This window comes from Herpailurus yagouaroundi, unplaced genomic scaffold (genome assembly GCF_014898765.1).
Source record: "Herpailurus yagouaroundi ecotype Mexico unplaced genomic scaffold, PumYag 159, whole genome shotgun sequence".
Lineage (NCBI taxonomy): Eukaryota > Metazoa > Chordata > Mammalia > Carnivora > Felidae > Herpailurus > Herpailurus yagouaroundi.
In genome coordinates this window covers 31847411-31875363 of record NW_024412400.1, presented here as the reverse complement: position 1 = coordinate 31875363, position 27953 = coordinate 31847411, and the positions used below count along the sequence as shown (strand labels likewise).

At 38.1% G+C, this 27953-nt stretch overlaps 1 protein-coding gene across 3 annotated transcripts in view; it reads right to left on the bottom strand.

The window, feature by feature from the left end:
• The window catches only part of PPP2R3A (protein phosphatase 2 regulatory subunit B''alpha), a 218893-nt gene that overhangs the window by 164467 nt on the left and 26473 nt on the right, over window positions 1-27953 (bottom strand). For all 3 annotated transcript variants that reach the window (XM_040480247.1, XM_040480250.1, XM_040480249.1), the window contains exons 2-3: window positions 18128-18281; window positions 1352-3774 (exon numbers count right to left, since the gene is read on the bottom strand). In XM_040480247.1, the coding sequence (XP_040336181.1) occupies window positions 1352-3337 (1986 nt within the window). In that variant the 5' untranslated portion in view covers window positions 3338-3774; window positions 18128-18281. The remainder of the gene's footprint in view (window positions 1-1351; window positions 3775-18127; window positions 18282-27953) is intronic.

Sequence of the window (27953 nt, the reverse complement as noted above, 5' to 3'; positions counted from 1 at the left end):
CCAATTATTCTTTTTTAAATTTACTATAAAGACACACAAAATGGCATAAAAATAATATAAAAATACTAATGATTCACCACCAGATTATGAAATTACTAACACTACTGAGGTCCCCTGGACACCCTTCCTCAGTTCCATCTCTCTTCTTTCCCCAGAGATTAATCATTGTTCTGAACATTGTATTTGGTGTGTCCAAGTATTTCTTCATAGTTTTTGTACAATGACATAACCTCTAAATAATTCACATCATTATTTTACAATTTATTTTGTTAATTTGGATATATGTGCCATATGTCATACATTCACGTGGTAGAGACAATGCTCACTAGGTATATTCTATGTGCTTCCCTGTGTTTCTTAGCTTTTGGGCTGAAATCACTGGACTGTGAGTGGATGGGAAGTGTGTCACATGTGGGAATAAGGCAGTAAAAAGCAACATCTCTTTCTTCCCCATCCTCTGTGAACTTCTAAGTCATGTATTCCAGATGGGACAATGGGGCAGCTATAGGAACACAGAGCATCTATCACCCTGGGTCCCTGAGTGAGGTGGAGCAGAACCTACTGCCAACACATGTTAGACATAGAAAACGAAAAAGAAATAACTGTTGTGCTAAGACATACACACATATACCCAAGGGGGAAGATAACTGCCTTTCAGGAATTATTAAAGCTATACTACCAGTAGCAGGGTAGATTCAAAGCCTTTTGAAAACACTACTATCCTGTGACCCTAGAATGGTATTTATTCCCACTTGCATGAAGAAGCAAATCTCATACACTCTAGTCTTTACCTTCTTTGAAGACCCTATTTTACTAACAACCTTTTCAGACAAGGGCCTACATGTTCATGAACTGTTTCTGGTATGTCTGTTTCATTTTCTCAACTAGATGTTAAAGTCTTTAAGGAATCATGTCCTCTCTTTTTTGGTACCCCACACTGCACTTTATAGTCTACACATGCATATATTGATGCATGGCTGACTGGAAGTATAAGGATTAATATTAAATGCCTAATTTGTGTAAGGCACCTTGCTTGTATTTCACCTAAGTTATCTTGATCCTTATTATTTCCATTACACAGATGAGGATATTAAGGGTAAGTAACTTTCCTTTGGTCACAGAGCTAGAGAGATGAAAGGTGTGAGGAGGGCAATTGAAATGTCTGCCTAACTCTAAAGCCCTTGCTTTTTAGTTCTTTTTTTAACGAACTGAATGAGACCATGCCTACTGTAAGGCAGGAACTTTAGTAGAATATGAAATGGCTAACACAAATAGTATTTATTCACAAGTTCTACACACATTAAAACATTTCTGTGGATACTTGTCAGGACTCCAGATTGTTGGATCTTACCTTGATCACCTCTGGGGTCTGCTGAATCAAAACCACTGAAGTACTTTCTTTAGCTTTATCACCAACAGGACTTCTACAGACTGATAAATTGGCCTGGGAGGAAGTGGTCAAGGTTTCCTGTAGAATCTGCATCATTTCCTTTTCTTGTGATAGGCTGCCTCTGCCCGATTTGCATTCAACTAGTTCTTGAGCAAAGTCTTCAATGCTTTCTAGAATTCGTAGTAAGAGGACTCGATCCTCCTCCTCTATTTTGTGTCCATTGGTTTCAATAATCCTTGTTAGACAGGAAGGCGAGACTTTCTCGGTGGCTGCAGAGACTTTAGATTTAGGTTCAAGATCTATAGGAAGCTGACTAGTTAATGGACTAGGACTACTTAGAGAGTTAGAGCTTTTACCTTTGGCAAGTGGCTCTCTTAGAGAGGTCTCCATTTTCTGTGAAAATGATTCCAAATCCATTAACAATTTATCTATCTCCTCCTGGCTGTTAAGATTCATAAAATCTTTGTGGCCTCCCTCTTCAACTTTAGGAACTTTTGATTTAAAATCCTCCTCAGGTAGATTAACAACTGGTTTCTCAAATATCTTACCACTTTCATTTTGCACAGAGGCAGGACATTTTTTAAGATGAGTAACACGGTTTGAAAATGCTGCTTTATCTTCATTTAACAACTGACCAGGTCCATTCTCTGCCCTTTGTCCTTTATCTGATGCTTTCTTTCCATCAGACTCTTCTTCAATATAAAGTGTTTCCATTAGGTCATTAGAAGAAACATTTTCTAAAGGGTTCATGGTTAATGACTGTGATTGAAGCTGGGTATCTTTTAGGGTTCTGGGATCATTTACTTCAGAGTTATATAAGGGATTTGTAGAGTTATTTGGAATGGAACTTACAGCGTCTGTTTTCCTAGAACTGTGTTTGTCATCTTGCAGTTCTATAGTTTGAAACTGTCCAGAGTCAGGGGCTGAGAGCTGGACAACATCTTCATATTTAGGGGGTTGTTCAGTGCCAAATACTGGGGAAAAGGGAGTCAGTTGTAAACTGGGCATATTACTGACGAGTTCTGTTAAATCTATAGCATCATTATTCCCAGGCTGCATGAATTCAAATGGTAGCTTTTTCAGATAGGATGCTAACCTGGTCATTACATTCACATAGACAGTTTCAGAGCTAGAAATTGCATCATTACCATTTCCTTCATTGATGCTACTCCCTGACTTTTTCTTTATGCATTGTTTTATGATATCTGTGCATTTTTTCAAATCCTCAGAGCATTTCAGCAAGATGTCCAAGCACATCTTTATGTCTGTTCCAGAAGAAAAATTATCTATTTTATGTTTTTCCAAAATCTGAGTAACCAGGTCTTCTTCAGAGAAGTTGTGAAGAAGCACTGATGTCAAGTTTGCATCAAGTGAGTTTCTATGGGACAAAGATTTTTCCTCAACTGAGGAACTCCGGAGTAAACCAAAGGATGGGGAGTTCCCATCATTGTTATAATGGCCACAGAACAAGTCAAAATCAACTGACCTCCTATTAAATGAGTCAGACTTAACTTTTCTTCCCTTTTTGTAAGCTGCATGGTTAGAGTTTTTGAGCTTTTCAAAGGAAAATTCTTTTATTTTCCCGCTAGCAAAACTGATTGCTTCTCCTGCAATGTCTTTTAAGTTACAGGTGTTCTGAAATGTAGATCCTTTCTTGACCCTGGGTATGCCTGTTAAGGCCTGCTGGTGATAGTCACCCTCAGCTGAGGAAAACCCATTTTCGTGGGGTAGAAACATAGAGTTCAGATCTGCATCTTTGAACTGAGACACAGGGATGTGCAAGAGGTCTGCACAAACACTATGATGTACCACAATGCAATCAACTCCATGTGTAAAGGTGTGGCAGGTTCCAGTGCAATAATGTATAGCTTGCTCAAAACGTCGGTCTATCACCACACTGCTGTAGTGGTTCACAGTACTGACTACAAGTCTGTAAGTTGCTGCCATAATATCGAATCCACTCAGTGATGGGAGTTGGAATTTTCTAGGACTTATTTCAAGTAAATCCTCTTAACTTACACTCAGGTGAAAATATACTTGATGACAATGTTCAGTGGTTTCTTGCAAATAAAATGACCTTTCCCACAAAGAAAAAAACATCTAAATTTGAGGTTTGGTAACTGTCAGGATACAGTAGCTACTGCACATATGTGCTTGTATTATTAGCAAGTCTAATAATTTAATAATTGTGTTCTTTAGTTTTACTTAGTAATCTCATAATACTGTAAGTTTATAAAATCGTCTTTTAGTTCTTTAGCAGTTCTATGATGCAGAAACTTATTGTCATAAATTTACTGTCATAAATCTTAGTTGGAAGTACAGAAGTATTGTGATAACTCAGTCCTCCAAAGATTTAAATGATCCATTTTTTTTGAGTGACAAACCTAAAAAAAAAGAAAAGAATTTTAAAAATACGATTTCTTAATACTGAGAGTTCTTTTATTTCCTCTTTTGCCCCCCCACTGCAGTTAATCACCAAGACTTATTCTTTGCCATATCATTGCTTATCTTTGATTCATGTCTTTGTTTCATCACACCCTGTACTCCTTACTATGAGAGTATTACTACCTCAACTCTGCCTTGTTACAACTGCCTTCCAGTTGATATTTCTTACCCTACCCTCCTTGCCACCTTACACAACACCAATAAGCTTAGATTTAGATGGCTTTTTTATCCCTCACCGTTCAAGAATTCACACTCCTGATCTCCATCATGCATCCTACTTCGATTTGACTTATTTTCAAGACTTTCAACATCTGTTCCCATCCACCTATAACTTTATTTTCTGCTATGGCCCTGAACCAACCTTTTGCTTCCATCAACCTAATCTTCTCAAAGACTGCCAACACACAATGCTTGTACTTGATTCTATAACGTCCTCTATACTTGGAAATTATTCTTTCATCATCTTCTCTTTTCTTACCACCTAAGAAAGAAACAGCCTTCATCACTGCTCTTGATCCTATCCTCTCAGACCCTGCCACATGAAGATCTCTTATTACCAAATGGACAGAGTTTACTTAATCATCCTGACTTTAAAAAAAAAAAAAAAAAGGCTTTTAAAACATGCTGTGGATACTTTCTAAAAAGGTTCAATTTACTTGCTCAATAAATACTGAGTGCCTGGGGTGCCTGGGTGGCTCAGTGGGTTGAGTGGCTGACTTCAGCTCAGGTCACGATCTCACGGTTGTTGAGTTCAAGCCCCGTGTTGGGCTGTGCGTTGACAGCATGGAGCCTGCTTCAGATTCTCTGTCCCTGTCCCTCTCTCTCTCTCTCTCTCTCTCCCTGCCGCTTCCCTGCTCATTTTCTCTCTCAAAAATAAACATAAAAATAAATATATACATACATACTGAGTGCCTACTATGTGCCAGGCACTTGTTAAGTGCTAGGGATACAGCAATGAATAAAATAAAGTCCCTATTCTTATGGAGTTAATAATCTAGTTGGAAAAAGAAAAACAACATGTATGTAAACATGTAACTTAAACATGGTGACATGTGCTATGGAGAAAAATGAAGCAGGGCAGGGGTTCAGAAAGAATGAGAAGGGTTATAATGCGCAGTCAGGGAAGACCTCACTGACATCTGAACCAAGACCTGAAAGAAAAGAGAGAACACACTGAGAAGGTATTTTGGGCTAAATCATCTCAGACAGAGTTAACTATAGGTGCAAAGGCCCTGAGGTGAGAGTATGCTTGATTTACTAAAAGAATGACAAGGAGGCTAAAGTGACTTGGACGGAGAATGCAAGTGAGGTAGTGTGGAAGGTAAGGTCAGAAAGGAAAGGTGGGAGTCTAAATCATGCAGAATATGTAGATTCTTATGATGAATTTGGATTTATCCTGAGCAAGCTGGGAAACAACTGATGGCTACTGAGCAGAGGAATTAACATGATCAGACTTACATTTTAAATTGGTAATTTTGGCTGCTATATTCAGAAGAAACTGTGAAGGAGCAAGACAAACAGCAGAGAAACAAATTAGAGGCTACTGCAATAAACTGGGCAAGAAGGCTTGGGGGCTTGGAGCAGGAGAGTAATAGTGGAGAAGTTTAGATGCTGTATCTATATCAAAGGTAGAGCCAAATAGGATTTGCAAAGGATGGATGTGCAGTATTACTAAACCAAGAATAATGCAGTCAAGCAATGATAGTAAGGAGATGATGATGGAAATGAAGGACAGCATCAATTTCACTACACCATCAAAAGCAGTGGCATTTTAACAATGACAATCTTTATCCACTTAATGAGAAAAAGAACTTTAATTTCATTTTTATTTCTTCAATCCTAGAAAACTCTTTTTTGCTTATTACATTTCTTCTTTGGTACATTGTCTCTTCATATCTTTTGGTAATTTAGGTATTAGAGACTTAGTGAATACACATACAACTTATGAAGAACCTTTTATTTTGTTGAATTCTTATGCTAGAGTACACTTCCTGGCTCTCTGGATTCAATGATTACTCTGTTTTTACGCCAGTCCTACCCTATTGTAATTGCGGTTGTTTTAAGTTTTACTGTTTTTGCTTCCCATATCCCTAATTATGATTTTTTAAAGTTTATTTATTTACTTATTGAAGGGGGTGAGGGGCAGAGAGAGAGGGAGAAGGAGAGAAGTAGGCTCCACACTGTCAGCATGGAACCCAATGCAGGGCTCAAACTCACGAACCATGAGTTCATGAAATCAAGAGTCGAAATCAAGACTCAGATGCTTAAGCAACTGAGCCACTTAGGTGCCCCACTGTCTTTTTTATACTCCAAATATTCTTTGATGGTCTTCCAGATGTATTTTTTGAGTTGCCAAGTTTTAAGAAAAAATGCTATTGCAATTTCATTACAATTGCAATAAACTTATGAATTATTTTGAAGAAACACTGACATCACTATTAATAAGCAGATTTTCTACCCAGAAAGATCTAAATCTTAATTCCAATATTCCTTTAGTTCTGTCTTTGTGGTTTTCCTCAGGTGTGTCACCCCCCCCACGCCCATCCCATTCTTATCCTTCAGTGTCTTAACTTTGTTGCTATGTGAATAGATCTTGAGTTACTGCGTTTTCCTCTACTTCCTTGCCTTCCAATCTGAGATGGTGGCTTATATAAAACTATAGAACTAGATCTCATGAAGGATGAAGCTGAAGCAGAAAGAAGTTCCATAGTAAAGGAAGTGGCCAGTAATTCTTAACTGAAAATGCAAAGAAGCCAAGAGGTGTTTTGGGACAAAATACTAGAACATGGCAATAGAAGGAATTACCTTTCCGAGACATGCACAAAAGAAGGGGAAAAAATAACACCAAATGTGAAAACCTATGCATCTTTTAGAAATCCAAAAATTTTCAAGAGCTTTTGGGTAATGATAAGGGATGAAAGGAAAGGAAAACAAGGGATAGTACTAAGAAAGTATATTTGGATAATTTTGTAAGAGATATTAGGACTATATCCTAATACAGTTGATAATATAGGTAATAAAACTGGTTCAGAGGCAAAATACATGAGTGTTAGAAAATTTAAATATCCAGAAACCTATGAATATGTGATAAATTCCTAAATTAACATAAAGACTATTTCTCTGAAATTTGAGAAATTAAAAAAGTATTTCTCTAACCTTTGATATAACCAAAACAACCAGTTGATAAGGTAACATGACAGAAAACACAAGTATTCATGTGGTATTAGAATTTGAAATAGTTAAGGAAGAGAGAACACTGGCTTAAGACAGACATGTGCTTTTAGACCAGCATTGCCCAATAAGACATTCTGTGTTGATGGAAATATTCTTTATCTGTTCTGATGTAAATCCCATTAGCCACATGGAGGAGTTATTGGGCACTTTAAGTGTGGCTAGTGTAACTGAAGAGCTGAATTTTATTTTTATTAAAAAATTTTTAATTTTGAAATTATTTTAGACTCACATAGAAGTAGCCACCATATTATACAGAATAGGAATGTAGCTTTCAGAGATTCTAAGACTTTAAAAGAAAAGCATGACAAAAACAGACACAAAGACCAATGGAATAGAGACTCCAGAATTGGACCCACAAAAGTATGGTCAACTCATCTTTGACAAAGCAGGAAAGAATATCCAATGGAAAAAAGACAGTCTCTTTAACAAATGGTGCTGGGAGAACTGGACAGCAACATGCAGAAGAAATGAAACTAGATCACTTTCTTACACCACTCACAAAAATGAACTCAAAATGGATACAGGACCTGAATGTGAGACAGGAAACCATCAAAACCCTAGAGGAGAAAGCAGGAAAAAACCTCTCTGACCTCAGCTGTGGCAATTTCTTACTTGACACATCTCCAAAGGCAAGGGAATTAAAAGCAAAAATGAACTACTGGGACCTCATGAAGATAAAAAGCTTCTGCACTGCAAAGGAAATAATCAACAAAACTAAAAGTTAACCAACGGAATGGGAAAAGATACTTGCAAATGACATAGGGCTAGTATCCAAAAATCTATAGTATCTAAATAGTCTCCAAAATCTATAAAGAACTCACCAAACTCCACACTCAAAAAACAAATAATCCAGTGAAGAAATGGGCAGAAAACATGAATAGACACTTCTCTAAAGACGACATCCAGATGGCCAACAGGCATGTGAAAAGATGCTCAACGTCACTCCTCATCAGGGAAATACAAATCAAAACCACACTGAGATACCACCTCATGCCAGTCAGAGTGGCTAAAATGAACAAATCAGGAGACTACAGATGCTGGAGAGGATGTGGAGAAACAGGAACTCTCTTGCACTGTTGGTGGGAATGCAAACTGGTGCAGCCGCTCTGGAAATCAGTGTGGAGGTTCCTCAAAAAATTAAAAATAGATCTACCCTATGGCCCAGCAATAGCACTGCTAGGAATTTACCTAAGGGACACAGGAGTGCTGATGCACAGGGGCACTTGTACCCGAATGTTTATAGCAGCACTTCCAACAAGAGCCAAATTACGAAAAGAGCCTAAATGTCCATCAACTGATGAATGGATAAAGAAATTGTGGTTTATACACACAATGGAATACTACTTGGCAATGAGAAAGAATGAAATATGGCCTTTTGTAGCAACAAAAGGATGGAACTGGAGAGTGTTATGCTAAGTGAAATAAGTCATACAGAGAAAGACAGATACCATATGTTTTCACTCTTATGTGGATCCTGAGAAACTTTACAGAAGACCATGGGGGAGGGGAAGGAAAAAAAGAAGGGGGGCAGGGGGAGCCAAATCATAACAGACTCTTAAAAACTGAGAATAAACTGAGGGTTGATGAAGGTGGGGGAGACGGGAAAGTGGGTGATGGGCATTGAGGAGGGCACCTGTTGGGATGAGCACTGGGTATTGTATGAAACCAATTTGACAATAAATTTCATATTAAAAAAATAAAAGAAAAGCATGAAGAAAAAAAATATATGGCAAAAAGGAAGATTGATAGGTTTTAAAAATGCAATTTGATGAAGTTGCCATAGGTAATTTCACTGAGAAAAAAAGTGGGAAGAAGAGTTAAAGAACTAATTGCAAATTTAGTTCTCTAAGTTAAAGTTTGGAAGGGACGTAATTGGAAGAGGGAGGAAGCATGTAACAAAGCCAAACCCCAAGGGGTGGCACCAATTTGAATGAGAAGTTTACAGTCTAAAATAATTTGAGGTTTCTTTTTTTATATAAAATGCTAAAGAAACCAAGATTACTTCCCTGGTATTTAGTTCAGATCTGTGGGTGTCAAATTCTGCCCTTGTATTCAGACCATGATTAACTGATGCCCAATTGTTCAGCTGGAATCCTAGACATGGAATCTAATCCAACCAGTCTCAATCAGAGAGATCATAATCTTTCTAATTCAGAACCCCCATGCTATCTTATGTCTCTAAGTGAAAGTCAGGCTACATGGGTTTAAATCCCCACCTTGCCACTAACAGCCTTACATAAGCTGGTTAATTTTTGTCAGCTGTTTCACCCTCAAAACAGAGATAATAACAGTACCCATAACATGAGGACTAAGTGAACATGTCAAATGCTTAGAACAATGCCTAAGACAAAAGAAATGCTCCATCACTGTTAGCTGTTGTTGGTATAGTTAGTTCACTCATCAAAATTTCCTACTCTGAGTCAGGCCCAGAATAATTCATTACAGTGGCCCTGAATGTACTTACTGTTTGAGGGCAATGAGAGAATCAAGCACAGTGGGAATCAGGAGCAATAGGGTTGGGCTTCTGTTTTCCCCCATTTGCTCTCACAATTAATACCTTTTCTTGTCAGAAAAGATAGAAAATGTTCATAAGCAAAAAACATAATTACCCATAACACCATTCAGAAATAACCAGTTAATATTTTTATGGATAGATATACTGACATTTTCTTATGAAAATTTATAAATGTGTATTTTGTACAAAAATTTGACAATACTATGTACTTTAAAACTTACTTCAAGTTAGCAATATCTCATGAATATACTTCCATGTCAAAACAGATCTAGATCATTTTAATGGATATATAATATTCTACCATATGGATACAATAATTTAGCTATCTACCACTGCTATACTTTTGGGTTATTTACTATTTTTTGTTTTAAATAAATAACGACATTCTATACATACACTTTACATAGTTGTCTATTCTTTTTAAAAAATTTTTTTAAACACTTATTTGTTTTTGAGAGACAAGTGGGGGAGTTTTGAGAGTGCAAGTGGGGGAGGGGCAGAGAGCAAGGGAGACACAAAATCCAAAGCAGGCTCCAGGCTCTGAGCTTTCAGCACAGAACCCAACCCAGGGCTTGAACTCATGAGCTGTGAGATCATGACCTGCACTGAAGTCAGATGCTTAACTGATTGAGCCACCCAGGTGCCCCCCCCCTTTTTTTAATGTTTATTTATTTTTGAGAGAGAGAGAGACAGAGCATGAGCGGGGCAGAGAGAGAGAGAGAGACAGACAGAATCTGAAGCAGGCTCCAGGCCCTGACCTGTCAGTACAGAGCCTGATGAGGGGCTTGAACCCACAAATTGTGAGATCATGACCTGAGCCAAAGTCGGATGCTTGACCAACTGAACCATCCAGGCACCCCTATTTTCTTAAGATATATTCTAAGTAGCAGAATGCCGAGTCAAAAGCAGTGTTGTGTATGTATGTGTACACATCTTAAATATTCTTAGATATAAAGGTCAATTTTTCCTCCAGAAAAATGACAAATTAATACTTCCAATATCAGGGTAGGATTGGACCCATTTCCCCATGTTTTCCTTGAGAGACATCACTCTTTAAATCTTTGCTAACTTGACAGATGAAAAAATGGAAGCGCATTGTTTTAAATTGTGCCTGAACACTCTTTTATTTACCTCACATTCTGTATTTTGTGTTCATTTGTGAAGCCTTTCTTTATACCTTCTTGTCTATTTTGAAAGAGAGCATCCAAATTAGACTGAAGAGTCAGGCAAGACTTCCCAAAGTAAGGGAAGGATGTACCTAGTTTTGAAGGATCAACAAAAATTAGACAAAAAGGAAAGAAGAATACTCTAGACAAAGGAAAACATATTTGTGAAAGCTCAGAGGCCTAACAGGGCACAGTTGAGTTTGGAACTACAAGTAGTTCCAGCTGATTTCACTGGGGGGGAGTGTGCAGACAAGCAAGAGGGGAGGAAACCAGGAGAGCATCAGGAACTAGACCATAGACTGGTTTGTGTGATAAATGAAGAGCCTGAACTTAATTCTGAAAATCATAAGTAAAAGACCTTTTAGCCTGGGGAGTAACAGGATCAAATTTATATATATATATATTTTTCAACGTTTATTCATTTTTGGGACAGAGAGAGACAGAGCATGAACGGGGGAGGGGCAGAGAGAGAGGGAGACACAGAATCGGAAACAGGCTCCAGGCTCTGAGCCATCAGCCCAGAGCCTGACGCGGGGCTCGAACTCATGGACCGCGAGATCGTGACCTGGCTGAAGTCGGACGCTTAACCGACTGCGCCACCCAGGCGCCCCTCAAATTTATATTTTAGAAAGATCATTCTAGCAGCTGAATGGAGACATGGAAATCAATTAGGAAACTATTGTAATAATCCATGCAAGAAGTGGTGAGAATCAAAACCAAGTAGGTGGCAGTAGTTAACAAAGAGGAGGGCAGTGATTAGATAGTCAAAGAAGAAGAATTCACAGAAGAGGAGGAGAAAATGAGAGGGAGGAATCTTGTGTTTAAGGCTTGGGTTTTAGGGGACTAGTGTTGCTACTCCCAACACAGACTTTTTGCTTTTGTTTTAAGGGAGGGTGACCATAGAAAAATAGAGTGTTTTTCTGAATGTGTTGCGTGAAGAGGTACCCGTGGCATATGTAAGTGGCGAATGTGCTGACATGTGAATAAAAAAATCTGGAGGACAGCAGAAAGAACTGGGTTGGCAATGCAGTCCTGAGAGGTTACTCAGGGTGAGTGCATACAGTGAGAAGAGTTCTGGGCTGAGGACAGAACTGGGATCACTGGCATTTCTGGGTTAAACAGAGGAACAGAATTTTTAGAGGAAACATAAGAAGGAAGAGCCAATAAGTAACACAGAAACCAGGAGAAAGCAGTCTCACGGAGGCTGAAGGAGAGACTCAAAATGGAGGTCACTCGTATTGGATGCTGCTGAGACGTGAAAGCAAAACAAAAATTACCCACTGGATTTGCTAATGTGAAGGTCACTGGTAACCTTATCAAGTGGGATTTCAAAGAAATTCCAGACTATGGGATAGTCCCAAAGACAATGTATGCACAAGAGTGATAAATACAAACACCTGTCAACATAAGTCCAAAAAACTCTTTCAATAAGTAAAAAGTTCTAAATGATAAGAAAGCATTGTATCATAGTTTTGAATTTTTTCTTTAAAAAAATGTTTATTTATTTTGGGGGGGCGGTGCAGAGAGAGAGGGAGAGATTCCAAGAAAGCTCTGCACTGTCAGCACAGAGCCAGACATAGGGCTTGATTTCATGAACCATGAGATCATGACCTGAGCCAAAATCAAATCAAGGGTTGGATGCTTAACCAACTGAGTCACCCAGGCACCCATGAATTTTTTGTCTTAATAGCACATGAAATGAGTGTTTCAAACAATCTTTGACTCGAAATATACAGCACAATTTTTCAGTCTGAACATGTGTTGTATCGAAAGTAGAGAACAGAATACAGATGTCTCAGGAACTTAGTTAATTATTCTGCGTATTTACATTGATTCCACCTCAGGTCTTGCTGTGTCTGTGTGTTGCTCACCCACCTCCCAAGCCTTTTGTCTCTCCTGGTTCTTTAGTACCAACAAACTGCCTAAGTGGTTCATATCCAACTTTAGAGTTCATTCAGCACTTATTAGTTCTTCCACTTTAAGTGGTTTACAATTAGTCTCACAAGTACCTTCCAGTGGCTCCATGTATTCCTCCACAGAAAACTGCTATATGGCTATTTCTGATGAAGTGGATTTGTTGTGAAACAAAGGTACAGAAGCTGCAGACAAAAGTTAGGAGGGAGAGAACTGGATTTTGAAAGATAAGAGCTTACAATGAAGAAGGGATTAAACTAGACCTTATATTCAAAAAGGAATTCTATAAAGGCACAGAGATATCAAAAGGCCTTGTGTGTTTGGAGAATTATAATGAGTTTGACATTGCTGAAATTAAAAATGTACAGCATAGATTTCCAGTTTTAAGGTATCCTCTAACCAGTAAGAATAAAAACAGGAATGTAAATTCCATATTCAAAGACCCTGACTCCTGTAACCCCAAATCACTACATTTGAAGATAGAAAACAGAAGCAGGAATGATTAGTAAATGACTTAGCAGAGTAGGGGAGGAAGGCATACTAATGTCAAGCAAACCAATTCACCCTGAACAGCACAAAAAAGGTCTAGGTTTAGAAATGGGCTAGAATAGGGGCGCCTGGGTGGCTCCCTTGGTTAAACATCCGACTTTGGCTCAGGTCATGACTTCACGGTTCGTGAGTCTGAGCCCCGGGTCGGGCTCTGTACTGGCAGCTCGGAGCCTGAAGCCTGCTACGGATTGTTTCCCTATCTACCCCTCCCCCGCTTGCACTCTGTCTCTGTCTCTCAAAAGTAAACAAACATTTAAAAAAATTAAAAAAAAAAAAGAAAAAAGAAATGGTCTAGGATAGAGGGCTGCACATAGGGGGACTGTTTGAAAGTCCACAAAGGAATAGACCTTCCCAGTCTCACTCCACAAACTCATAAAATCACCCCTTCACCCTTTTGAAGAGAGAACGTTTATTTGCTGGTGAAAAAAAACTTGAACCAGGAAAGCACCAACCTCAGGGGCAGACAGAGAGGATGGTAAAGGACTGGAATTTGAGTAAGTCTACATTCTGAATAAGCCCACTTTCCCCTGCCCAAGTCTAGGTCCCTAGAAACCAGGCTGATTACCTCTACCTCCTATCCACCAATGTGGATTAAAGAATCCTTTACTAGAGATTAGAAATCCCATCTAACCACATCACGTTACAGTGAAGTCTATTAATTGACAAATGTTACCCACAGAGAGCTTCCTCTCAGCTTTCTGGAGCCTCATTCTCATTTTAAATCAACTCTACTGATGTGTAATTTACATACAATAAAAATGTACATATTAAGTGTACAATAAGATTTAACAAGGACCATGTAACCACTGCCGTAAAAAAAGACAAAACATTTACGCCATCCTAAAAATATCCCTGTGCCAAACATTTCCCCTGATCTGCAGTATCTGATAATCACTGATCTGATTCTAGGTCTTCATACAAATGTAATCATGCAATACACATACTTTTTAGTTTGGTTTCTCTCACTTAACACAATGGTTTTGAGATTCAGGCATGTTACCGCATGCATCAGTTGTATATTCCTTTTTACTGCTTAGTAGATATTTTACTATATGAATGTATCAAAATTTGTCTTCTCTACTCACCAGTTGATGGACATTTGAGTCATTTCTGGTTTGGGTTAGCATGAATTAAAGCTGCTATGGACATTCAATTAAAAGTCTTTGTGGATATACATTCATTTTTTCTGGGTAATTAACAGTGGAATTACTGAGTCATGACATGTGTACATTTAATTTTATATAAGCATGTAGAACTGTTTCCCAAAGTGGTTCTACCATTTCACATTTTCATCAGCAACACTTGGGAGCTGTAGTGTCTCTATATCCTTTTGGATACTTATCGGTTACTTTACTTTTATCCATTTTAGTGGATATGAAGTGGTATCTCACTATGGATTTAATTTGCATTTCTCTGGTGACTAATGATACTGAGCATTTTTTCATATGCTTATTAGCAATTCAGATATATATTCTTTCATGAAGTGTTTATTCAACTCTTTTAGGTTGTCTTTGATTATTGAGTTCTAGAAGTACATTTGTATATTTTAGGTATGAGTATTATCTTCTGATCTTTGGCTTTCAGTTTCTTAGCAGAAGCTTTTGAAAAGGAGGTCTTAATCCTACTAATTTCTAATAATCCGATGAATCTATTTCTCTTTTGTAGTTAATAGGTTGAGTTTGAAGATCACCCAGTAGCCATTTGTTCAAAAGACTATCCTGTCCCCACCAAAGCCTATCCCCATGTTGGAGTCTTTGTTGAAAAATAGTCATACACATAGGTTTATTTCTGGATTCTTTAACTCTCTTGTCTTTATATACTCCAATTCCATTTTGTCTTAATTATTATACTTTGGAAAACCTCACAGATGAACCCCATATCCTAGAAATATTGAAAAAACTAAGAAAAAGCTAGGTATGTCACGAATGCATAAAATATATGTAGATAGTCTACTTTATCATTTACTACCGTAAAATATATGCAAATCAATTAAGAAAAGTTAAAATTTATCAAAACATACACAAACACAAACCATACATGGCACCATTCCCAGTCAAGAAAAACATAAACAAAAGATGCAATATTAAATCATAACTGCATAAAATTAACTACAGTACATACTGTATTACTGTAATAATTTTGTAGCCATCTCCTGTTGCTATTGCCATGAGCTCAAGTGTTACAAGCATTTACTTGAAAGGCCATATGACACTAATCATCTCCATGAAAGTAGTTCTTCTCTCCAGTAAATTGCATACTGTAGTAAAAAGTGACTGCTATTAGGAAAGTTTTTGGAGAATCAAAAGTTACACTCAGATTTTCAACTGCATGGAGGGTTGGTGCCCCTAACTCCCATGTGGTTTGTTTCTAGGGTCAACCGTAGTAATGTAAATCCTCATTTTTTTTTCTTTTTCAAAATTGTTTTGGCTATTCTAGGTCTTTGTACTTTCATATCAATCTTGGAATCAACTAGCCAATTCCACAAAGAAAACCTGCTAGGATTCTGACTGAAATTTCATTGACTCTAAATCTCCATGTGTTGACAACCGAGATCTTAATATCAAGTCTCCAATCTATATAATCCATGAACACAACATAGCTCTCCATTGATTTTAGATGCTCTTTAATTTCCTTCAGCAATGTTTATGGGCCTTTTATTAAATTTATTCCCAAGTATTTCATATTTTTTGATGCTAATGCAAATGATACTATTATTTTAATTTCATTTTCCATTTGTTTATTGCTGGTAGGTAGAAACATAGTTGATTTATGTATATTGATCTTGTCACTTGCCACTTCATTAAATCCATTTATTACAGTATTCTTGGGTAAATACCCTGGGATGCTCTATGTAGACAATCATGTTGTCTGACAATAGAGATTGTTTTATTTTTTCCTTTACAATATATACTGTCTTACTGCCTACTATACTGGCTAGGATCTCTAGAACAATATTGAATAGAAGTGGTTGGTTCAGAAATCCTTGCCTTATACCTGATCTTAGGGAAAAGTATACTATCTTTCACCTATTAAGTATGATAGCTGCAGATTTTTTGATAGGTATTCTATCAGATTGAGGAAGTTCTCTTCTAGTTTTAATTTGTTGAGTTTTTACAAAATCTCACATGGTTATTTAATTTTGGCAAATACTTGGGGCGCCTGGGTGGCGCAGTCGGTTAAGCGTCCGACTTCAGCCAGGTCACGATCTCGCGGTCCGTGAGTTCGAGCCCCGCGTCGGGCTCTGGGCTGATGGCTCAGAGCCTGGAGCCTGTTTCTGATTCTGTGTCTCCCTCTCTCTCTGACCCTCCCCGTTCATGCTCTGTCTCTCTCTGTCCCAAAAATAAATAAACATTGAAAAAAAAAAAAAAGTTTAATTTTGGCAAATACTCATTATTCTGCATTTATTGAGATGATCATAATTTTTACCTTTTATTTTGTTAATGTGATGAAAAAGGGGAAAGAGAACTGAAATTTATAGTAGGAAGGCAAGACCTGATGTTTAAAATAAATGAATGACAAATTTGCAATATATGCATTTATAAATATGGAGGCAAATAATAAAAGAAATAGTTGAGAACAAATCCACAGTGGTTATCTCTGAGGAGTGGGCCAACTTGGGAGTAGAAACTGATATTTAAGTCTTTTAAGTGCTGATACTTTAATATGAGAAATAATATATAATTTTTGATAATAAATTTTTTAAATTACAAATGAGTTTTAGAGAGATGTGAACATGAGGTGGGTGAGGTGGGTGTGTGTAAGGGTACAGGGGAGATGAATGCAGCTTCAGGCATGGTAGTTTGGGTGGAGTATCCAAGAAGACATTTCTCATGCAGAAGGATATACTTGGCAGTGAAGAGACAGGAGTTGAAATAAAGATTTGGGATAAGCACCAGACTTTGTGGTTTTAAAGCCACAACATGGACAACACTGACCAGGCACCCATGGAGAAAAGGGTCAAAGGCAAAACTCTGAGGAAGGCTGCCATGTACAGGGGGACGAAAAAGATGCAAGGAAGGAGACAGAGAATGAATTTTTAGAGGGCAGGAAGAAAACCAGCCTAGAAAACACAGAAGTCAAGGGAGAAAAGTATTTCATTCTTTCAACATGCTGAATTACAAAGATTTTGCGTGCAAACAAAGCTTCTCTTTTATAGGTGTTTCTCCCTAATTTCATGGAAAAATCTAGGACATTAAAACCTTAAACAAAATAAATGTAATGATGGAAAACAGAGATTGGTGTTACACATATTTTTTATGTTGCTATTTATGTGTTCTATTTCAGGAAACATCTGCAGCTGAGAGTATGAGGTACAGAACTTCCACTGCTTATCCCAACTGCTGAAAGGGTTCAGGAAGAAAATGATCAACAGAAATCACAGACACAAAAGAAAATTGGCTAATACAGCCACGTCATTTAGATGGGACACGTGAAGATGCAAAAGGGAAAAAAAAATTATAGAAAAATACCTAAAAATTTTTTATTTAACAGAATACACAAGGTGCGATGATTCAGAAGTAATGAGTCATTTAGAAATAATAAAACTATCAGTCTGCCTAGAAAACACAGGCACTATTTGGTGGATGACTCAGTATGGAAACTGATCCCAAGAGAACAATTTAGAGGAATACAAAAACATATACCATTGAACTACTTGGAAGATAAAAAAAGGAGACCTGAGTATTTTATTTGTTATGTTCACTTCAAAAATAGGTGAGAAAGTAAATTAGGAAATCTCTTAGAAGGCAAGATTTTTCTGATGCTCCAAGAAACTGAATACATGAATATGAAAGACAATTAAAGCTTTAGGTTTAGGGCTAAAGTCTGAATAATAAGACTAAAGGTAAAATAAGAGTATCTCAGCAGCAGGCGTACTTTGAGCATATGGGAATTAGAAAGTGTTTAAAAATTTACCTTTATTTTTACTCCAGTGGAGAAAAGGAAATATGGCTGAGGGGAAAAGTGCCAGGTCAGTGATCAGGAGCTTCTCATCCCAGCTTAGCTTCTGTACTGACCATCTCAGTAAGTTGGTCAAGTTGTTTCCTTCACTGGCATTTGATGTTCTCTTCTGGGAAAACAAGACAGAAGATGGCTCTGGGGTCTAGGGAACATGAGGAAAAACAAATTTTTTTTTCCTGTTTTGAATTAGGAAATAGCTGTATTTTGCTAAAAAACTTTTTTTATTATTTGATGTAGAAAAAAGTATAATGAACTGGCTATTAATTTTTAATGCATGTAAATTGAAAAGCTACTGATATCCTTTAGTGGCTCTGAAAGGAAAACTTACAGGTTAAAGTTCTACTATTTTATAATTTTTAAAAATTATTATATATTCAAAAACTCAACTAGTTCTTTCTGCCAGTAGTATTTCACGTTACTTTTATTTAAATATTTTCCTTTTCTAAGTCTTTTTCTTATTTTGGAGGCGATCATATAAAAATAAAATCATATTCTATTGATAAAAATAATTTGACACTTTGGAATAACATATATTCAACACAATGTAAAAAACACTTGAGGGCCAGGTACTCTTCAAGATGAGGAAAACACGAATTCAGTGATTTTTGCCTCAAACAGCTTACAACACGAGTAGGCAGAGAAAGAAGACAACTAACCTTCATATGAAGGAAGGCATCCCAGAAAGGAGGACTGCAAAGTCTAGTCCTAGGGTAGAGTAGAAGTAGCTGGCTACAGGAAGAAAGGGAAAAATGCCTTGTGGACAAAGAAAGCAAGGCAGGAAGTGGCATGAGATGTGTGAGGAGCTACCAGGAGTTTGGTATTATTCCAGGATCAAATATGAAGACAGGCTTCGAGGCAAGTTCTGGTCAAAGTTGACAACAGATTTTAATTTCATTTTTATTAAGTAAATTATGAATCTTAAGAGATTTTATTCACTAATGCATATTAAGTACCCAAAATGTTCAGGACACTACAGAAAACAAACAAAGCTCTTGTCTTGTAGGAACTTATGGGATAAAAGAAATGAAACAAAAAGAATACATCAACTTATTCAATAGGTATTTATTGAGGCTCTCCTGGTCCCTGATGAAGATCACATTCTAGGGATAGTTCCTGTTAGAACATAATTTTTACATCATCCTTTCCCTTCCTGCCAAGTTAAATTTGGTACAAGTGAGCAGAGATGCTTGTCAGAGCCAAGTGGGCAATTCTAGAAGATGACCAGGAACCTGGAGTAAAATAAATAGAAACAACTGCTTTAATAGGATGATAAGAGAATAGGGGAAAATCCCAAAGTATGGCATGGCTGTAAGAAAGCCAGGGAGGGGGCTTAGAATTGACTTTAATGCAATTTGGATTTGACAGATCAAAATTGTTCCTTACTTTTTTTTTTTAAGCTTACTTATTTGAGAGCGAGCAAGAAAGAGAAAGGGGGGCAGAGACAGAAAATCCCAAGCAGACTCTGCACTGTCAGTGCAGGGCCTGATGTGGGCTTGATCCCACAAACTGTGAGATCATGACCTGAGCCAAAAACAAGAGTCAGGTGCTTAACTGACTGAGCCACCCAGGTGCCCCTGTCGCCTACTTTTTAAATAACAGTTTTAATCTTCATAAAAGTAATAACTATAGAAATAAAACTTACCGGGGCGCCTGGGTGGCGCAGTCGGTTGAGTGTCCGACTTCAGCCAGGTCACGATCTCGCGCTCAGTGAGTTCGAGCCCCGCGTCAGGCTCTGGGCTGATGGCTCAGAGCCTGGAGCCTGTTTCCGATTCTGTGTCTCCCTCTCTCTCTGCCCCTCCCCCGTTCATGCTCTGTCTCTCTCTGTCCCAAAAATAAATAAACGTTGAAAAAAAAAGAAATAAAACTTACCTCCCGCAAAAAAAGAGAGTACACACGTGCGATTAACACAAAGAGTAAAAAAAAAAAAACAACAACACACACCTAGAGAGAGTATCAATGTGAACATTTTTGTAAATGTCATTTTTTGGCTTTATGCATATATATACAACATAAACAGATATGAGGATTTTTATGAATGTGTTTTTTGTTTTAATGGTTATTTTTGAGAGAGAGAGCACATGCACGCAAGTGGGAGAGAGGCAGAAAGAGAGGGAGACAGAGAATCCGAAGCAGGCTCCAAGCTTTCAGCACAAGGCCTGACATGGGGCTTGAACCCACAAACCCTTGAGATCATGACCTGAGTCAAAACTGGATGCTCAACTGACTGAGCTACCCAGGCGCCCCATGAATATGATTTTTTTAAAAACAAAAATAAGAATTATAGTTTATTACTTGCTTTTTCCACTTAATATAGGGAAACATCTTTCCATGAAAATAAAAATGTACATCATACATCTTATATACCAAATTTACTTACTGAATTCTCTACTAAGGCACATTATCCTGTACAATAAGTAAGGCATAGAAATGAAGCAAGCACCAAGAAAATGATAAAACTGACTTTAGCTGTGGCAGCATTCTGAATATTCTAAAGGTGGAAAGAGATAAGACATATGGGAGCTCATGAGATTTTAGTGTTCCAGACATAAGATGAATAATGTCTGAATCTGAAATTCTTTGTGGATAAAAACTTTCCAAAAGGGAAACAACAACAACAAAAAAAGAGACTGCAACCCAGCACACACTAAAAATGAAGTAATTTCAAATCTTCACATCTGCAGAACAGATAGAATGTCAAAGCAAGCACTCAGACAACTAAAAACAGTGGGCGGACTGCCAGGGAAAATCCAAGTGCCATTCTAGCGGTCATCCACAACCACAGCTTTCCAAGGAAGTGACAGAGGCCCCCAAATTGTGCTCTGACAGTATATTAAGCCTTTCTGGTGAGATGCTAGGTAGACTTAAGACCACCTCCGTTTCCTTGTGTTTAGGCAGGCTCTGTGAGTTGCAAAGTATGCTGGTCAGAGTTCCCTTGGAAGCTGCCAATACTAGGCATTTCCCACTGCAACCAGAATAGCTCTGCTTTCATCTGTTTTATATATTGGATCTCCAAAAAATATTTCATTTGAAAAAAAAGTTCCACAGCTAAACTTAAAATCACACAGGATTAAAGAAATATAACGTTCACCCTTCAGATTGTGTTAATAAATATAAAAACATAAATTAATAACGGAGGGATGTGAAAGTTACCGTCTAACACCCTAGTTAAACACAGCATCACTAGCTGTGGGACAATCAGGTAGTATGTACCTCTCTCAATATGATGCAATGTGAAGATCAAAGTATTACTTACGAAGTTCTCTTGCCAAAAATATTTAGCTTTAGCCAACTTTGGAGATCTAATGTTCAGTTATAGGAAATGTGGGCAGTAGCAAAATATGTTACTACCATAAGGAAACAAGAGAAATTCAAGGTATGGATCATTTTATAAGACAGTTGGCCTGGTCTGTTCAATAGGCCAGTACCATGAGGGAAGAAGTACATGTGTGGAGATGAGCTGGGGGGAAAGGAGGTCGAGGAAAACCAACTATAACGGCTCTGTGTTCTGAGGTGGGAGCACATCTTAACTGTTTCAACAAGAATGAGAATGCCACTGTGACTAGACTCGGACTCTTGCTGGGTGAGATGCAGAGCTACTGAAGAACTCTGAGCAGAAAAATGACACGATCTGAATTACTTTTTAACAAGACCATTCTAGTTGCTGTGATAAGAGTTGACTACAGGAGACAAGAGAGAAAGCAGGGACTCCAAAAAGGGGCCAAATACGCCTGGAATAATCCAGGCAAAACATGATGCTAGTTCAGACCAGTTGGTAGCAGGGCAAGCATGAGTAGTAGTCAGATTCTAAATAGAATCTGAAACAAGAGTCAACGGAACAGATGTGTGAGCTTTGTGGAAAAGAGGGAGGTCAAGATGAATTTACGGGTTGATTTTTAAAAACTGTTACTTTTTTGTTTTGCTTGAACAACTGCAAGAAGAGAACGGGCATTTTGAGACTAGAAAGACCACAGGAAGAACAGAACTGTCAGTAGGAGAGGGAGTGGTGGCAAGGAAGGTTACTAGTTCAGTTTGGGATGTTACTTTTGAGATGCCTGTGGACACTCAGGTACAGATATGCAGAATGCTGCTGGAGAATCAAGTGTAGATTTTAGGGGAGAGATTTGGGCTGATCCAAATTTGAGTCACATTTAAAGCCTTGAGACTAGAGGAGATGATAAAGGGAGGGAATATAGAAAGAAAAGAGAAAGAAATATATAGAAATGTTTATCCTATATCATATTCTACAAGATTCTATAAATTTCTGTTAGAAGAAACATCCAAAGGCTGGGCCTTCTGGTACTCAAATACACAGAGCAGTACTATCCAAAGGAACTTTCTGTGATGATGACATATTTATATATATGTTCCATTCAATAGGTAGCCACCATCCACATGTGGCTATTGAGCACTTGAAATATGGCTAGGCAACTGAATAACTGAAAATTTATTTTAAATAGCTACATGTATCTAGTGGCTACAGTACTGGAAAGTGCAGCTCTAGTTTGAAGAAGTGACAAGGAGTCAGGGGAGAAGTCTGAAAAGAAGTGGCCAGAGAGATAGGGCTTGTGAGACAATTCTCCACAGGTCTCTCATGTTTCTGCATACATTACAAGCAAGGCATGATCTTAACAGCGATATGATATTATATATTTGATATGAGAAGCCAAGTGTAGAAGGTGTTTCAAGGAGGAGAGTGATAACTCTGCTCCTGAATGTTAAGTCAGATAATTATTGAGAAATGATAGATATGGACATCCCTAGTAACTAATAAGAACTTTTTTTTTAATTTGAATTTTGGTTAGTTAACATACAGTGCAATATTGATAAGAGCAGTTTTGATGGAATTGTGGGGCAGAAATCTGGCTTGGGTAAAAAAGAAAAAAAAGAAACGGGAGAAGAAAAACTAGCAACAAAATGTAGACATTTCTTTTTCAACTTTTACTGTGAAGTTCAAGTGAAATAAGACAACAGAGGAGAAAGTGGTGTCAAGAAGGATTATTTTGAAGATGGGAGCAATAAAAGCCTATTTTTTCATGTGTAAGACAATGATTAAGAAGGGGGTAAATTGATATGAAAGAATTATGAAGACCTTAGCTAGGCTGGTTCTTTCACAGCAATGGGAGAGAAAGTAGGGTATATGAATACCGCTGCAGGTACTAGGGATCTGTGGTGGTAAAAGCTTGTAAAAGCTCTTTTTTTCCTGTTTCTTTTCTGAAATAGGAAGCATGGTCATCAGTTGAAACTGAAGAGTGGTGAGGAGATAGTGAAGACATGATGAGATTGAAGATATGCAATAGTCATTTAGGAGGAGATGAAACAGAAAATGACTGGAAATCTAGTATGACTTCCAGCAAACGTCATGGGTCCACTTGAAGTTATGATCATTAATTTAATGCAAGCTCAGCAGCATGGTTTTACAGGCAAGGAACAGGCAAAGAATTAGATTTAATCAGCACTGTAGTTTAGCCAAGCAAGACTGCTGAAGTGAGAGAAGTGCAAAGGGATTAAGGATGTTTGAAAGGAACAGATGATAATACTGATGATGGAATCTAAGCCTCTTTCCTATCTCCTGAAATCCTTCCACTGACCCCTGTGGGACTCATAGGGAGATACCAGCAAAATCCCCATATCCTGGACCTCTTCTCAGAAGCTTTCTTCAGCTTCCTTTGCCTTCTTATTTAAACTGAAACTGGGCTCTGGGCTTTCCCCCTGAGGACACTGCTTTCCTTGTAGCCTTCTTAGATGATGACTCTTTTTCTCTTCCATGCCATTCGAACACGAGGCCTGGTAAATGCCTTTCTTGTTCCTCATTGCAACTTCAGTCCAAATCCCTCTCCCCAGATCCCCTGCTCAGAGTTATGTATCACTAGATTCTACCACCCACTAGCCTTCCTTATTATGGTATTTAAGTTTCCCTTTCATTCCTTGATGAGTTTAGCTTTTGGTTCACTGTCACTCCAACACTATTTGTTACACTCTAATTGATTTCAACACCAAATAGATAATCCATCTGATATCCTGGCCTCTTAGTTTCTTGACCTTATCTCCACAATGATAATTTTGTTGATATTGTTTTCTACCATGTCTCAGCCACTTTTTCTCATGGTCATACCTTAAGCTTTTAGAACATCTAAAAGTATCTTTTAATACCCATATACCTGAAGAAAAATTTACTGGTGAGTTCAGAGTAAGACCATCCCTCTGTAGGCCCCCACTGGAGGAATCAAAGGAATGGATATACATCAGACATAAGACTACCTCTACAGCAATTCTGCTGCCATTAACAACAGAGAACAAGGAGTGCAAGAAAGGAAGAACTAGGTATGCTTCCTCTTTTTGGCCTTTCATCTTGGGCTTGTATTCCTTAGATGAGAGGAAGAGGTATATGTGAAGGGTTGGGGTAGAGGCAGAGGCATGCTGCTATGCCTACTGACCCTTCTTATACTGGGCTCTCAAAGGGAAGATTACCATTATTACATCATCATTTTAAATATGCATAACGCCAAGTATTGTGCTGAGCAGTTAAAGGTATTATCTAATGTTCTTATGCCAACGTTGAGATTAACATTATCTCCATTCCACAGATGAAGAAACAGAGGCTAAGAGAAATTGAAATGGAAATACTGATCTAGGCCCAGGTTTCTCGAACATCAAAGCCCCCTCTGTCCTATAGCATATCCATATTAAGACTAGTGGAGCTGGGGTAGTCAGTACGTGGTCCCTGCCATACTCCCAGATTTCCCAATTTCTAGGAAAAGAATGGTCTTGAAATCTTGGTAGACATTAAGAAGACAGGAAGGGGGCACCTGGGTGGCTCAGTCAGTTGAGCATCTGACTTCAGCTCAGGTCATGATCTAACACTCTGTGAGTTCGAGTACCGCATTGGGCTCTGTGCTGACAGCTCAGAGCCTGAAGGAGCCTGCTTCAGATTCTGTGTCTCCCTCTCTCTCTCTGCCCCTCCCCTGCTCATGCTCTGTCTCTCTCTGTCTCAAAAATAAATAAAAACATTTTTAAAAAATTAAAAAAAAAGAAGACAGGAAGAATGGAAGGAAGGAGATAAATGTATAGAACACTGAAGTTATTGTAGTAACCTGAATTACAAAAACAAGGTTTTTTTTAGCCCCAATTTTATTTTTTAGAAAGCTCGAAAACCTAATAAATTTATTAGTGAGTGATAAAATTGTGACACATAAAATAGACATATAAAAGAAAACCATAACAGATATAGTTAATGGAGTAAAATTTAAAGTCAGATTCATAAAACCAATGAATAATATTAATGCTACCTATCTGAACTTCAGACTGTATTACCAGACTATAAGTATATTCCTATTATTACCAAACTTTATAATCATAATTAAGAAAATGAGCTTGTTCAACAATAAAATTGACTCAGACATAATTAAAAGCATATTCACAAAAGGGATCATATCCAGAAATAGAATTATATATAAGACATGCCATAATGCCACAAATAAAGCATAATTTTTCAGAACAAGTGACCTGTGAGATTAAATCAACAGGAGAGAAATGGAAAATGCAGAAGACTTTAAATGTGGAAGAACTGCAATTATCAGGGCAAGAAAAAAAATGTAACACAACAGTGAAATAAGAGATTTGGTTTGGAGAAGACACATAAATACAAAGGCACAGTGCAAAGATTCTCTGGACAGAAGAAAAAACTTGGAAGTAATTTCCATTTATTCACAAAGTATTTATTAGGCATTTATAGCACTGCTATCATTTCTCAGGAAGATGAAAGGATTCAGGTGGCAGTGTGATAAATCAGGGATGAAGCAGAGATGGGTTAGAAAGCCACTGCAATTTATACATCTTCATCTCCCCAACATGTAGCCAGCACACAGCATAAAAGAGGATGCAACAGTATTTTCTTGTTTTTTTGTTTTTTGTTTTTTTTTTTTTTATTTAGAGAGAATGGGAGAGAGAGAGAGAGAGAAAGAAAGAGAACACCACAAGCGCAAGTGGGACAGTGGCTGAGGGAGAGGGAGAGAGAGAATCTTACACAGGCTCCAAGCCCAGCATGGAACCAGAATTTCATGACCCTGAGATCATGACCTGAGCCGAAATCAAGAGATGGATGCTTAACCAACTGAGCCACTGGCACCCCAACAATATTTTCTTCATGTATGAACTGTCAGATGCTGTGGAGTACCCCAAACGTCAAATGGGGCAGGGGAACAGGGCAAAAGCCCAAAGGAAATATCTCCAGGTAAAAAGGATATACAGATTCTTTTGAGCTGACAACTTTCACAATTTTTAGATGTGTCCCTTTAGGTCTTACATGTGTCCTTCAACAGAACCCACTGCTTCCCCACTTCTCATGTTTTGCCCTGGATACAGCTCAGGATTTTATTTTGTAGCTCCACTGATCCCCTCTAAATAATCAATCCTGACATATCTTAAGTCTTATCACAAATAAGATAATTTATTTTTGCATTGATCCAATAAGTCTCTGAGCTTGCCCACTGAAGAGCTCATGAAGCACTGTCTGCCTACAAAACAGTTTCAGGCGAAAGAAAAAGGCTGTAGTCCTGTGGGCTCAAGAGGAGTCCCTAAATAAAACACCCGTGAGGCACAAGTCTGAATCACTACCTCTGGTGGGTTCTGTAGTTATGATTTCAGCACAAAATTTTTTTCATTCAATATATATGAAAGGAGTGTTGTTGGGGTGGCAGTGGGGGAGCTGGGGAAGTGGATACTGAGATCAGACAGGAAGGCAGAACTGAGAGCAAGGCTCAACTGCAAGAAGCCCAAAAGAGACATGATAGAAGTCCAAACCAAAAGTCCAAAAGCAGGTATGGAGGCTGAGCACAGAGTCAGAAATTTGACAGCAGGAGTGTTGAGAATAAAGAGCTAACTGCTGTAATAGAGCAAGTAAGTTTATTCATGACTTTATTGGCTGATCATACATGTGACATGTCAGACTGAAATGACAAGTCCAAGTCTAGGGTCAGAGAAGCCACCAAACCTACCTCATTGACTTGTCATTTGGTTTCAGGTACCCTGAGACCCCTGAGACATTTCTAAAGTTCTTTATTCAGCTGACATTCTACATGTGGGACTGAGGGATTCCTTATTCTGCAGATGAGGCCTAGCAAGGGTTTACTATTAATTACTTATTGGATAGACAGACCACCTCATAGTCCAGTACATACACAATCAGAATATGTTATTGAGGGCATTTTACCGGTACCTTGGTAGGTGTTTAGAAGTCCATAAAAGTGGAATGGCTATCTGCCATAAATATAGGCCATCTCTGGAATATAAACTCACTCAGTAAGGTCAACCCTACCTCCAAAATCTCTCAGTTTTGACTTTCTCATTGCTAGAAGCTGGCCCAAATGATCATCTCTCACCTGCACTACTGTCACAGCCTTCTACCTGGCCTCTGCTTCCACTCTTGCCTTTCTATACTCCAGTTATTCTCCACACAGCACAAAAGTGATAAATAACACGGTGAATTGCTCTCCTGTTTCAAATGCCCCATTTTGAACAAATCTAAACTCTTCTACCACAACCTAATATAGCTCCAGAATCTGCCTACCATTTCTCCTACTTCACCTTGCACTGCTTTCTCCTTGGCCTTTTTTCAGTTCCTCCAACAGCCTGTTCCTCTCTCCTGACCAAGTTCATCTCATTACTCTGTACTCCACTATCCAGTTTACTGTCTGTATATAGCACTTATCATTACCTGGAACTGTTTTATTTGTTGTTTACACATACTGTATTATCCCTACAACACAATGTCCACTCCACAAAA